This window comes from Prionailurus viverrinus, chromosome B2 (assembly GCF_022837055.1).
Source record: "Prionailurus viverrinus isolate Anna chromosome B2, UM_Priviv_1.0, whole genome shotgun sequence".
Lineage (NCBI taxonomy): Eukaryota > Metazoa > Chordata > Mammalia > Carnivora > Felidae > Prionailurus > Prionailurus viverrinus.
This window is the reverse complement of record NC_062565.1, coordinates 116,231,619-116,246,143: the sequence shown is the minus strand read 5'-3', so window position 1 is coordinate 116,246,143 and position 14,525 is coordinate 116,231,619. Positions and strand designations below refer to the sequence as shown.

The 14,525-nt window shown below is 35.0% G+C and overlaps 1 protein-coding gene across 2 annotated transcripts in view; it reads left to right on the top strand.

Moving 5' to 3' along the window:
* The window catches only part of PTPRK (protein tyrosine phosphatase receptor type K), a 556,609-nt gene that overhangs the window by 121,801 nt on the left and 420,283 nt on the right, over positions 1-14,525 (top strand). For both annotated transcript variants that reach the window (XM_047859222.1, XM_047859220.1), the window contains exon 2: positions 7,674-7,796. In XM_047859222.1, the coding sequence (XP_047715178.1) occupies positions 7,674-7,796 (123 nt within the window). The remainder of the gene's footprint in view (positions 1-7,673; positions 7,797-14,525) is intronic.

The window sequence follows — 14,525 nt, the reverse complement described above, 5'->3', positions numbered from 1 at the left end:
ACCTCAAACCTGAGAGACTTTGATGTGTGATGTGGTTCAAAGTTTACTATAGTTTATTCTCCAACAATGGAGTACTACCACGCCATCATACGGGTGGGATAGATAATGTGCTCTCTGTTGAGTAATGTCATGAAGATTTTACCATTGGGAGGGAGCTGTATTAGATGATTCTGAAAATATCTAATCTCACCTGATTTTGAGGAGCCATTTAGTGTAGGGGTTAAGAGTAAAGAACCCACAGTGCCCAGGTTCAGATCTTAGCTCTGATAGTTTCTTGCTCTGTGACTGGGCAATTTTATTTTTTTCTACTATGCGGTGCCTTTCATTAATATATTCCGTTTGTATTTAAATAAACCTCTTTTCATGTGTGAAATCATATCTATGGCCGTTTGGCATGTAATCATCCATTAGCTCCATAATGAGGTTTGATAAAGTCACATCCATATTGTCAGGACTGCCTATGTCACAGAGGCTTATCTTTGAGACTTGGAAATTAGGTATAGAAAACTTGGATTGCTTGCAACTGTCTTCTGAGTCTCCTCCCACAATGGACATGTACTCACATGTATTTGAGACAAAGGATTGTTAGCCTTTTTTTTCCAAAGCTACTTCCCTGATTCATACAACTACTCTTCATTTTATTTCACTTCTAGAAAGAGCACTGGATTAGAGATCCATAGAAAAAGATAATAAATGTTTGAAAAAATGTGGTTTTTTTACACATACTCTGTATGTAAATATTCGCTTGCATGTGTGCATGTATATACTGAGTCACAATGTAAAATATATTTCCCTTTGTGTCTTAAAAGTTTGGAAACAAGACTTAGAGGACCTTGAAAGTGTCTTTAGCTTTTTCATATTCTTTTTTTTTTTAAAGTAATTATTTATTTTTGAGAGAGAGAGAGAGAGAGAACAGGGGAGGGGCAAAGAGAGAAAGGGAGACACAGAATCTGAAGCAGGCTCCAGAGTCTGAGCCATCAGCACAGAGCTGTAAACCCAGAGCCTGATTCAGGGCTTGAACTCACAAACCGTGAGATCATGACCTGAACCAAAGTTGGATGCTTAACCGACTATGCCACCCAGGCGCCCCAGCTTTTCCATATTCTAACTTTCTGAAAGGAATCTCTGCCCCAACAGATAATCTAATTTGATTTCAGATGTAGTTCTGTTATTCAATCTCCATTCAGTTTAGTTTCCTGGCTGTGGACCTCATCTTGATATATGGGGAAAAAATTGAGCCATATGGAGGTGGTGCAGAAATCAAAGATCCTTGGGTGTAAGCTTTGAATCAGACTATATACTACCTATAATTTTCAAGAGTGCTTAGGATGGAGTGATCTAAAACCAGGGATTGGTGACTGTGGCCCACAGCCCAAATCCAGTCTGCTATAGCCATTTTTGTAAATAAAATTTAATTTGAATACATCCATATGCATTTGTTAGGTATTGTCCATGGCTGCTTTCTTGCTCCAATGACAGAGTTATACAGTTGGGACAGAAATGGTACAGCCTGCAAAACCTAAAATATTTATTCACTTGTTTTTACAGATAGAATTTACTGACCTCTGATCTAAAGGAAGGTACTTCCTAACTGTAAGCATATCTGATGATGGTAATATGGTAATACTGCTTTTATGGGAACGCTTTAGACTTTTTGGGTAAATTACACGGAAACTATAAGTTCCTTTCTTATTTAGGTTTAGCACTTAGATATGTGCATAAGTGTGCATCTGTATGGCATATATAGATAATAAAGTGTCAAGAATGGGACATGAGAAAATAAGGGCTCTGTGAAGAAAACTTGCTACATGCTAGGGGCTTTTTATGCATTGCCATTAATTTTCGTACAACTGTACTGTGGCTCTTATTGTCCTGATTTCATTAGGGTAGAAACTGAAGCTCAAAGAAGTAAAATAGCAAAGCTGTGCATGTGCTTAGCCTTTATTTCTTGCCGTGTCTAGAAACCATCTCTCCTACCACGTGAGTGGTGGTATTTGCCAGTTCCTTGAAATTACTGAAGTTTTACCAGTTGAAGTTTAGAGATTTTAATATTGCCTCTGGAAAGATGGAGGGGAGTGAGTTTGGGTTATTATTCTATTCTGGTTAAGTCACTCTTATTAAAGGAAGATTACTCCGTCAGATGGAGTATAGCATTGTTTTGAATCATAGACAATTTGAATAGACGTCTTACAAGCTAAATAATGTTGAATTATATATATTAAACATATATTCTTGGCTGGAAATGGAACTTTAGGGATGAACAATCAGATAATTTATGGGTGTGTTTGAAATTAGCTCTTCTCTCATCATTAAGAGTCATTTGTATCTATCAATAAATGATGGGTTTGGATTTCCACAAATGTGTTTCATGTTCTTTTCTTTTATAAAGGAGCTAGGCTCAAATATTTTCACATACTAATTAGTTACCAGCAGGACAAAATATTTTTTTTTATCTGAAGTGATGGTCTTTTAAGGAATTCTAATTCATAAATTTTCTAATTTTTCTTCAGTAGATCATTTTAAGTATTGAACCAGAGCAATGTATTATGACCCATGACTCATACTTATGTCCTCAGAGACATTCGTACTTTGCATCTATTTGGATTTTTTTTTCTTATTTGAATTTCAGTACTTAAATTGAGAAGAAACATTGCTTATTTTGTAGAGGTAAGATATCTGAACATTGATCATGGCATTGTCAATCCTTAGTAATTCCCAGAAGTGTAAAGTTGAGAGAAAGGAAAAAAAGACCTATTAAAATATCCCAGTAGATTTCAGAGGAAATATGAACTTTATATAAAAGCATCATTTTTTGCCCTTTTTCTAATAATCTGTTTTTCTGGGAATAGGCTTATTGACTCAGATTACAAATGGCATTACATTTAAGATATTTAGTAATAAGTTCCTTTTTTATGCTTTTGAATTTTTTTGTGTAAAAATATGTTGGCTTCTTTGTAATGAGTTCTGGGGATTATACCAGTTAACTTGTATTATGGTTTCTGATTAGCATAGATAGAGATGATCTATTCAGAGTTTAATTCAGTATTGTATGTGTCCTCAGGTAACATGAATTAATCCTTATTTGTGTTCTTAACAGAAGAAAGATCATTCCAAAGTTGATGATCCCTTACATGAGCAAATTTGTGAACATAGCTTAATTCACAATTGGAAAAGATTAGTTTGTCCATTTTTGAAGATCATAAAACAACTGTACTAAGGATGTTATATTTGGCAACATATTTTGTCCAGGACTTTCCTCTTTTAAAAATCTTATATATTCTGGGGGGCCTGGGTGGCTCAGTTGGTTAAGCATCCAACACTTGTTTTCAGCTCAGGTCATGATCTCATCATGAGATCGAGCCCTGTATGGGGCTCAACTTGGAGCCTGCTTAAGCTTCTCTCTCTCTCTCTCTCTCTCTCTCTCTCTCTCTCTCTCTCTCTCTCTCACCAACCGCGAGATCATGACCTGAGCCAAAGTCTGACGCTCAACCGACTGAGCCACCCAGGCACCCCTTAACTTTGTTTTAAATGAACCCAACAGTGGCTTTTATGGAAAAGTTTGGCGACAGAAAGGATTTGAGTTCAGCATTCCACAGAGAGCGTCTCTATTTCCATGCTCTCTCATAGAGTTTGCCACCATCTATTTAAATAAGCACTCAAGAATCTAAATACTGGATGTTGAGGCAGTAGAGTTTTGGGGTTGGGATATTAATGTTTCTCAGTACCAGTTCTTTCAGTGAGCAGCTTAGGAATGGAAAGAAATTCGGGCAAATTCAAATGAGCTTGATTTTTCTCTTCAGGTGAACAGTTTGCAAAGCCCCATCAGTGGGTTGCTGTCGTGGAAGCAGACCATTGCGTTGATAGATCTGTCTGTCCCTTAGCTAACTGATGGCTGTAGAGGAATTGGCAATCTGTGAAATGACACTAAAGAAGTAGTTTTACTCCAAGGGTCAAGAAACTTGTGGCTGCTGTTTCTCTGACATAATTTGCGGATACTCATTGTAGTTACTTGTGGCAAATACAACAACTGAAACATAAGCTGTTTCCTTACTCATTTCTCATTCCCTCTGCCTAACTAAAGTTCTTGAACATCACTTAAGGATTTCCTCATTTTGTTCTGCCATCTAGTTTCAGAGAAACTTTAAATTCATGAGTTATGTTTTTATGAATTAGAAACTTACCGAGATACTTCTCATTTAAGTAGGTATTAATGCTATGTATAAAAATCTCTTAAACTCAGGAACATGTGTATTTAAGACCATGTATTAGAAGACTTTGTGAGACTTTCTAGTGAGCCTTACATGGTAAACAGGATTGTTATGTAATGGGATTACCTCAAGATATATTATGTCCTATCTGTTGGAAGGCTGAACCAAACATCTACCTCCGTTTTCCTCCATTCCTCTTTAAACTCTGCATGGCTACTACAGTTATTATTTCTTTTTTTTTTTTAAATTTTTTTTAATGTTTATTTCTGAGACAGAGTGAGACAGATCATAAGTGGGGGAGGGGCAGAGAGAGAGGGAGACACAGAATCGGAAGCAGGCTCCAGGCTCTGAGCTGTCAGCACAGAGCCCGACATGGGGCTCAAACTCACAAACCATGAGATCATGACCTGAGCCGAAGTCAGTCACTCAACCAACTGAGCCACCCAGGCGCCCCTAGAGTTATTATTTCTATTGTTATTGTTGTTGTTATTTATAGCATGGCTTGAATTTTGCCTTACTCCTGAATAAAATCATTTAATGGCTTCAATACAACTACAGAATAAAATCTAGAAATTTTATATCTAAAATCTTTCATATTTAGTTTTCTAATATTTGTTTCATTATTTTAAAAAAGTATTTATTTATTTATTTTAAATAAAGTTAACATATAGTGTAATAATCGTTTCAGGAGTAGAATTTAGTGATTCCTTACTTACATATAACACCCAGTGCTCATCCCAACTTAGCCCATCCCCCCATCTAACACCCCTCCAGCAACCCTCTGTTTGTTCTCTGTATGTAAGTTTCTTTTACGGTTTGTTTCTTCCTTGTCCCCCTACATGTTCATAACAAAGAAATTGTTGAGAATAGTTGAGATCCCCCAACATCCCATGTTTCTTTAGAATTGCATGCCTTTGCTCTTTCTTTTTCTCTAGTTTTAGTCCCATCTCCATTTTGGCCCAGCATTGTCTTTACTCATCTTTATAGGCCTAGATCCATGAAGCCTTCCCTAACCAACCTTAGTATAGGTAGCCAATTCATTTGTTTTTGTGTTCTTTGTGACCTTGTGTTCTTTGTGTTCTATGTGACCATACTGTTACCATCCCTCATAAGACAACAAACACACTGTGTGTGTGTGTGTGTGTGTGTAGATATATACATATATCTACAATATATATATTTATTATATAAATATATATATACCCCCCTTCTTTCACTCCATGTCTGCCTATGCCACTATACCATTCATCAGGTTAGGAACAGTTTTTATTTGTTTGCTTGCTTTTTTAAATTTCCTATCATCTAGTTCAATATATTACATTAGTACTTACCCTTGAAATACAAAATACAAAAAGATTTAAAAATCTTTCACAACTTATTGATATGTCCTATGTACGGTAAATAGATATATGGTACCTCTTAGATTAGAATTTACTGTGAGCTGTAAAATAAAAAATCATCTTTTAAGAATTTTCTTATCAATCAAGTCAAGTGGATCAGTAACTATTTCCAAAGCTCTTGAATGATATGGCAGTAATATGCAACAACAAATAGTAGGGGTTGACCCAGTTCTTTTGTACAGATAGTTGTAGTGGTTATTGCTAATCAGAATCCTGGAGTCTAAAATTAACAATGGCTATGAAGGGCAGCAATTAAGGTCATTTGTCTTCCAAATGAGGCAACATAGGTTCCACTGGTAGTTTAAATTTACATACAGAGGGCATTCACACTATTATAAAGGGCAGTGGGGGCCCTGAAGGCATGTGTTCCAAAGCGGCAAGTCATTTTGAGTTTGTGATAGCAAATTATATTTTGAGAAAAACTTTCCCCTTGCTATGTGAAGATGCATTTCCTAGCAACCTTTCTTCATTGATTAATTTTAAATTAAGAAGTACATCATCTTCCATGAAAGCATGGATAAAGAGGCTATTTTGGGCATATTTAAAAGACATTATTAAGCTTTCAAGCTGCTGAAGTTTGGTTATTTTAAAGGATTGATGTAGTCATAAGAATGATTCATGATGCCCACAGACATGTTCTGCTTTTGAAAACAGGTTATTAGGGCAATAATGTCATCTGAACATCTCTGATGTTGCCTTCTTTGCCGGTGATTCTGGCTTGTCTCTGTCATTGGCAAGTACTTGTATTCATATATCCACTGACAAACTTTTGATGAAAATAAGTGAATTCCTTGTTTGCAGAGAAGCATTTATAGTCCTGAAGTTTACTACTCTGCAGCCTGCTGTTTGGTCAGAGAATTCACTGATTTTCTTCACAAAGATCCCCATGGAAACTAAACAAATAACTTACTTGAAAGGAGATAGGTTATTGGTTTTTCTCATTAAACCCACTGCTGAATTTTCATTAGTTCTAATCCATTTTCTTTCAAGATTAGACATTCAGGCCAGTTCTTATTTTCATGAATTGAATAAACTAAGTATGTTGAATTTTGTGTGCCTGTATATGTAGGTTGAGAAGCAGAAGTAAGTAATCATTCCACTTATACCAAAAAATTACCCCTGAGAATAAACCCAGGAAAATGACTGATGTAAAGGGGAAAGGCTACCTCCATTAAAAAAAAAAAACCCACAAAAGTTATTAAATAAAGTGGCAGAGGTGACAATGATGATCGACTAATCTGATCAGGTTTATGTTTTAGTTTTTTCCCTTTTAAGTTCTATGAAAGTAATCTAGATAAAGTATGGAAGAATGTATCACTGACCCCAAACACTTTTAGACACCATAAAGTTTTGTATGTTTTATTTGCCATTTCAAATGTTCTTTCAAAGTGTTCTTTTAAAGCAAAGAATTCGGTAAGTCTTAAGTATTAACTTCACCTTTTTTGAACTTGCATTATGAAAGAAGATAATTTTCACTCATTCCCTTTCTCCCCTTCTCCTCACTGAAGTTGTTATAATCTATTTAGATTTTAGGTGGTTTGTATATTTCAGGGAAGCTTTACTTACAAGTATCCTCTACTATTTTTTTTTAATTTTTTTTTTTAAGTTTATTTATTTTTGACAGAGACAGAGTGTTAGCATGAGCTGGGGAGGGGCAGAGAGAGAGGGAGACACAGAATCCGAAGCAGGCTCTAGGCTCCAAGCTGTCAGCACAGAGCCCAATGCAGGGCTCGAACCCACCAACCGTGAGATCGTGACCTGAGCCGAAGTCAGACGCTTAACCGACTGAGCCACCCAGGCGCCCCCTCTACTATTTTTTATTCTTCAAAATCTACACCTCAGCCTTCCTTCTGAGGCTCAAACTTATTTCTTATTCAAACAGAAACTACTGATAAAAATTCATTTTATATGAAAATTTAATGAGGATAGTCAAAAACAGGAGTACCATTTATTATTAAGAGTGCCATTTTACATATTTCAATATAATCTTTCCTTCTCCAGCACATTCTCAATTTTTAGCAAATCTGTGTAGAATGTAATGGTAATCTTTCTCTTCTTCTTTCAGGTGGCTGTACTTTTGATGATGGTCCAGGGGCCTGTGATTACCACCAGGATCTATATGATGACTTCGAATGGGTACATGTTAGTGCCCAAGAACCTCATTATCTGCCACCTGAGATGCCTCAAGGTGAGAATCATTCTGTGTTCCCAATGTTGGGCGAATGGCTTTGGAATATGTAGCATTTTCTTGCTTTGGGTGTAACACAGTCATTTGTTACAGTAAACTACTGTGGTCAGGCTACTTCACCACATCTCAGAGCCTTATTGTTGACTTTGACTTTTCTTCAATAACTTTCTATAATCTTATGTTCAAGAATGCTCACTGTATCTTTGTTATTATCTCTGATTGGAAAAATAGAAGTATTTGTGTGTATTTTCCCCCAATTTAATAAAGAAGCAAAATGGAAACAAAATCAAGGGGGGTACCTATAAAAGCAGAACAAACAAAATACTTTAAAAATAATCTAAGATGATGATCAGCTCACTTCGTACTACTCAGTTGAATTATATAGGTTTAGTCCAATCAGACTGAAAGGAAGGATTTCTTTTCCATGATGGGGAGAAAACTTACCTCATTGTCACTCTGCTCTTGAGCATGGCAGTGGCTCTGGGGAGAGGCAGCTAGGAGACAAAAATATGTCCCTTGATTTCTGGTTTCGTGAAATAATAAATCTTCTTACTGGTTAAGCCAGTTTGAGTTGTGTTTTCTCTTACTTGTGAAAAACACATTAGCATAGGTACAATATGTACATATCATTTTATAGTACTATCATTTATTAGTACTACCAGACTAGAATATGTGCCTTTAATTCTACATATTAACTTGGGACTAATTCCAAGCTCTGTGTATATATGTTTAGCAGTAACTTATTAAATTGTAAAAATTGAAAATGTAAACAGGAATAATAAAATACAATTGTAAAAAGCATGAACTATTTTACTTCCAATATTTAGAAGTAAGTACAGTTTATAAATATATATTTTATATAATCATGTGTATAGAGTAGCATACAATCTAATGTTTAAAAATGTAATATATTAATATGCTGTGTAGTAAGATATAATCATATGTAATTGATAGGCCGATTATCTATTACTAATAACTTAAGTTTTAACACAGATTTTCAGTACCCTTATTATGTTATTTTAAAAATACTTTATAAATAATTTTCTACAAGTTGAGAAAGACCTTCCTATAGTGAGTGAATTTTAGATATGACCATTTTAGACATAGATATTGCATATGAAAATGTCAATACAAGTGAACCAAAGAAGCATATTTTACCAATAGCATTTCTGCATTTACTAACCAATATGATTTAAAAAGCCAAAAAGTTAAATACGTCAAGAATAAACAACAACACACAGCAAGTATACAAAGTAAACTGAACCAAACCTAAAAATTACATTTCCACATTATGATTTGGAATATAGTAATTATATCCACTGAAAAGTTGTTTTATTGGTCCACACTGTAATGCGTGTATTGAGAGTAAGGTGAATTAAATCTGCTTTCTGTTTAAATTGTCCATGGCTGAGTAGGCAAATAAATGGTTATCTCTGAAGCTGACCTGAGCCATAATTTTCTTGCCAGAGGAAGAAATTGGTAGTAGGTGGCTGAAACCCTTTGCTTCTTATGTGTGACCCCTATGTGGTCAGCAGGCTACTTTAGTTTTGTATGTAGGTTTATGTTTTTCTTTGAAAGATACATAGCCTTATTTTCTTCGTACATTTTAATTAAAGAAACTTCTGTAATATTTCACTTGAGCTTTCTCTGTGGTATATTTAGAATTTTTTTAATATAAAATTAAAAGGGGTGGGCTGAGATGCACACAATTTGACTGTTTATCATCAGAGAATAATCAGAAAGATGTTGATTTATGGAAATGTTACCATTGTTAATTATCATTGAAGATGGATAATGAATAGCTGAAGAGATGCTGCTCAGATGACCTTGTTGGCTCACCTTTGATGAACAGCTTAATCGGTGGTTACAGTACAGGATGATATGCACCGAAAATGAAAGTGTTTGAAATTCAGCCACATCTTCCAATTAATAGGACATTAAGTAATTAATCATGCAGAAGAGGGAAAAGGTCATGACTACTTTATTTTTGCCGAATGTGACTTGTATTTGGTCTTTAGGGAAAGTGAAATAAAGCACCCTTGTGTATATTCTTCTTTTATTGTTCTCTTTTTACAAGAGAATCTGTTTTTTTTTCCATTTTCCTTCTGATATTTATTTAAAATACTCATTGAACATTGTTCATAAGCTATAAAAAAAGGAGATATTTATATTTATCCTATTACAGTTTGGTGAATGATCCATTTATTTTCAAATATATAGTCAAGCATGCTGACTTGTTTCATTTATAAAAAAAAATAAACTAACAAACAAAACTCCTCAAAAATTAGACAACCCTGAAGTAAGAAATCTAAGTGTCAGATACAAACTTGTTAGTGATCTACTGAACTCTCTAGACAGTACTTGCACACTTTTTATTGGCTTTTGTTTATTGACATTTTTGGACTGGAAACACAGAAGGGAAGAAGAAAGATAGGGTGGGCACATAGATTAGAATAAGAGAAGAATCAAGATGAATAGAAGACAAGAGGAAAGAAGAAAATTATTTCCTAGAGACATACTGCTATCAATAATTGCTTCGAATGTTCTTCAGCAGTTGCTAGTCTCCACACTCCCTTTGTCAGTTGACAGTGATGGTGGCTGGAAGCCCTGTTAAGTTCATTAACAATAGTATGCAAAAGAGTGAATTTAGGCCATTTGGTATTAGGATAATGGCCAAAAATCATATGAAAATATGAGCATCTTCCCAACTCAGTCACCAAGAATATGTGAATTAAAACCACAATGAGAAACTGCTACATACTCAGCATAAAGATGATAATCAAAATTTCAAGTGGTTGTAAGAGTATGGAGCAAGTGAAACTCTCATGTACTACTGGTTGGAGTATAAATCAGTACAAGTACTTTATACAACCTATTGATCCAGTAAATCCAATTTTGGGTACAAGCCCCGCAGAATTGAGTACACATGTTCTACAAATGGCATGTGCAGAAATGCACCAGTATTTATAATAGTCCCAAATTGAAACAGTGCAAAGATGTCTGTCAACACTACAATGGATAAATAAGCTTTTATGATGATGCATTCATAAAAGGGAACATTACACAACAATGCATGAATGAACTATTGCAATATATGATATAGGTGAATTTCACAAACATAATCTTGAGGGAAAGAAAGTAGGCATGAAAGAATATGTACTGTATTTCATTTATATAAATTTCAAAAACAGGTAAAACTATTGATGATGTTGGAAGTCAGGGTTTTATTTACATGCAGGAGGGGTTAGCAGGGGTGAGGGATTATTGGTGCCTGGACAGTGGCATGAAGGGGCTTCTGGATGGGTGGTACTGTAGTTCTTGATCTGGGTGATGTTTTCACAGTTGTGCTCAAACTGAAAAACCATAAACTTGTACAGTTGTGAACTCTGTACTTTTCTCTGCCTTATTTATTAACGAGAGTTGGCAAAAAAATAAAGCAAAATAATGAGTTGCAGCAAAGTGTTCACAGGGATGCTATGGGAAAACTGAACTAATAATTAAAAATGTTATAGATTAAGAGAAAAGATATATCAGAGGAGATCTCAAATGGGCTCAAACTCTCTCCCACCATTCTGGATCCCTGCCCCAATATTCAAAGATAGTATGGTCTTTGAGCATCTGTGAGCCGTCGAAGTTCTCTTCCCTCTGCATAGACAGTTCTCTGTCTACTTATCCACTCACCAAACTCTTATGCATTCTTACTGTCTACTCAGGTTCCGGCTGCACTGGGAAGATTTTTTTCTGATTGGCTTGGAACTCTTCTATTTCTTCTATCCTCACATCCAAATATGTTTCCCACTGTACTTTCTACCTATTTCACTTGTAGCTATTACTATTCTAGTATCATCTTTGTATGTGTTATTCTGTCCACTATGCTGTAAGTCCTTCATAAACATAAACTATTTTCATCTTTGATTTCCCAAGATGCCATTTCATTTTCCTTGGGCAAAAGTGTTAACGGACATAATGTGGTTTTAAATACTTTGATCAAGTATTAAACAAAAAAAGATTTTTCTTTCCCCTGCTAAAGATTTAATTGAATAAAAAATACCCCATGTCTTGAACATTACATTCAGTTCACATTTTAATGTAATTAGAAGACTTTACATAATTATTAATATTTGGCTTTTGCCTTTATAATCTTACCTGTTTATTTAAGATATAATTTTAAATGTTATTAATACTACCAAGAAGGAGTTCCCTTTATTATTTGTCTCTCCCTCTCTCTTTTGTCTTTTGCACATCAAATTAATCCAAATCTTTACTCCTCAGAAGCCTGGAATGAGAATGAGAGATGTTGCATAGAACTAGAAATTATTCTTTGATCTCAAATTACCTCTGTGTCTGTGACTTTGTTTGTCAGATATTCTTTTATGCTTATGACCTCATGAAACAAACTCATTTCACCATTTTACTGTATGTTCTGTCCTAGATCTAAGAATAGGTATCATGATTGACATCTCAGTACTTTTACTGTGTTTATAACTGCTTTTTTAAAAATTTAACAGCTTTTTGTAAAGTGACTAATTAAATTTTAGTGTAGAGTCTTTAGAGAACCCATACGATAGTATTTCAAATTATGACTACATCATATCCCACCTTCAATTTGGTACTTTTCACTAACAATAATGTAAATCACTATACTTTCTTCTATAAAATGCACGTGCACTATGTGTATGGCAGAAAATAAAAGCCCTCTGTCATTAAATTTATCTGAAGACTGATGTAAGAAACCAGTTCTCTTTTGTTATAATACCTAGTGAGGTGCGTTATTCAGCAGTTTAAGCACCTACTGGATCTCAATTCTACCCCTTTGTCAAGACCCCCAAACTAAAATGTAGAGAACAAATACATTCCACAGAGAAGGATGAGGAATGAACAATGCTATTAATAAATATGTCTTTATATTAATTTATTACATTTAGGACTGTATATCCTTCTATTTTTTGAATCTCAGCATTTAAACTTGAATTATTAGCCAGATCGTTAAAATAAAGCTTGCCTTCTCCAAATATTTATTTGGAGAGACAAACGTGTTTGTGTATTCAGTAGGGAATGTGCATGGGTCACATGATTTTGTGCCTGGCTTTCTTCTGATAGTGTGATGTAGTTAAAAATCAAATAAAACGTTGGGTTCCACAATTTGATTCATATGATAACATTTTATAGGTAATACAATTTCAGCTATGTTAAGATGATAGTCTCTTAGTTTTATAACAGAAGACTTATAGTCATAATTTACTAAACAGTATTATGTATGCAGTGTATCACATTTTAATATACCTGAGGAGAAATTTCAAGGGAGTTTTTTGCATTGACTTACTATTTCTAACCTATGGTCTATCTCTCTGGGAACCGTAATCACTCATTAAAATGAGTGGATCACCTTGCCTAATATTTTGACCACTCTATTATAGGCAGTTGATAACAAGACACATGTTTCTACAAGGTCATAACTGCCAAAATCTCACACATCTGAATGAACAGAAGCAGTTGACAGCAAATTTACCAGAGTCAGAACATGATAGAGATTGTAGAATAATGTTATGTGTGTGTGTAGAGATATTAAGTTGTAGTATTATGACTGGTTTTGTTTGTGTTAGAGGAATAGAGCAAATCAGGCCAAAATATTGGTTTGTTTTCTTTTTGTCATCTACTCATCATTGTCTCTTAATATGACTAAAGGTAGTGTGTATATGTGTGTGTGTGAAGCTGTGTGGTGGTCCTAAGGAGAACTGAGAGATGGATGGTAGAGGGGAGATGAAGGGCAGAGAGACATGGAGGAGAGAGAGGGAAAGGGTAAGAGAATATAGCTTAGCATAAGTCCATTAACACAGACGGGGAAACTTCTAAGTATCGGATATAGGCATTAGATTCTAAGAAGGTGACAGAGCCTGAAAACCCTACAAGTTCAAAACTGTAAGGTCATGCATCATTCTATGATTTTCAGTTTTTTTAAATAATAGGACTCTTATTTTGAAAATAATATTTCGCAGTGCTTAGATATGTAAAATCAACCACAATGAGCTAATGGTCCCAGAATCTGTTTGCTTTGTACTCCTACATCCCTACCCTTATCCCTTTCTTCACCACTCCAGCTCTGTCAAGATGGCTTCTGTGAAAAACACTTAGAGATAGAACTCTCCAAGAGACACTTGGAAAACAACAGGTTGGTGCACATTCAACACTTTTTCAGATAAGCATCTCTGAGATGAAGGTATTTACTACCATTAGCTATGGCTTATTGGGGGCTTAAGGGTTTTTACTTTACCAGGGACATGATATATTTTCTTAATCCTCACATGAACCTTACAAAATTAGTGACATTTTAGAGATCAGTGGAGTGAATAAATCCCAGGGATGGTTTTGTCTGTCTAATAACAAAATTACTCTTGTCACAGAACCACTCTCCTCACAATTGTAGCTGATACATTTCCTTGAGTTGTCTATGGACATGTAGATCCACTATATAATGAGGTGTCTATTTTTATTTTTTACTGCTTCATCTAAAATACTATTTCTTTCCAAAACTTAAAAGTTTTAAGTGACTGTCTCTTAATCTTTGTCTGGAATGGGATCTGAGACTTGTTTGGAATGGCTGCTGGGCTTCAGAGTTTCCTACAAGATACTCTCATCCCCTAGGGAGATACTTTGTCCTTTCTTTGGTTTACCTGGATGTTATTTTTAGTTATTTGATGAACAGTTGCCTCATGTCTGTCTAAAGCAGCC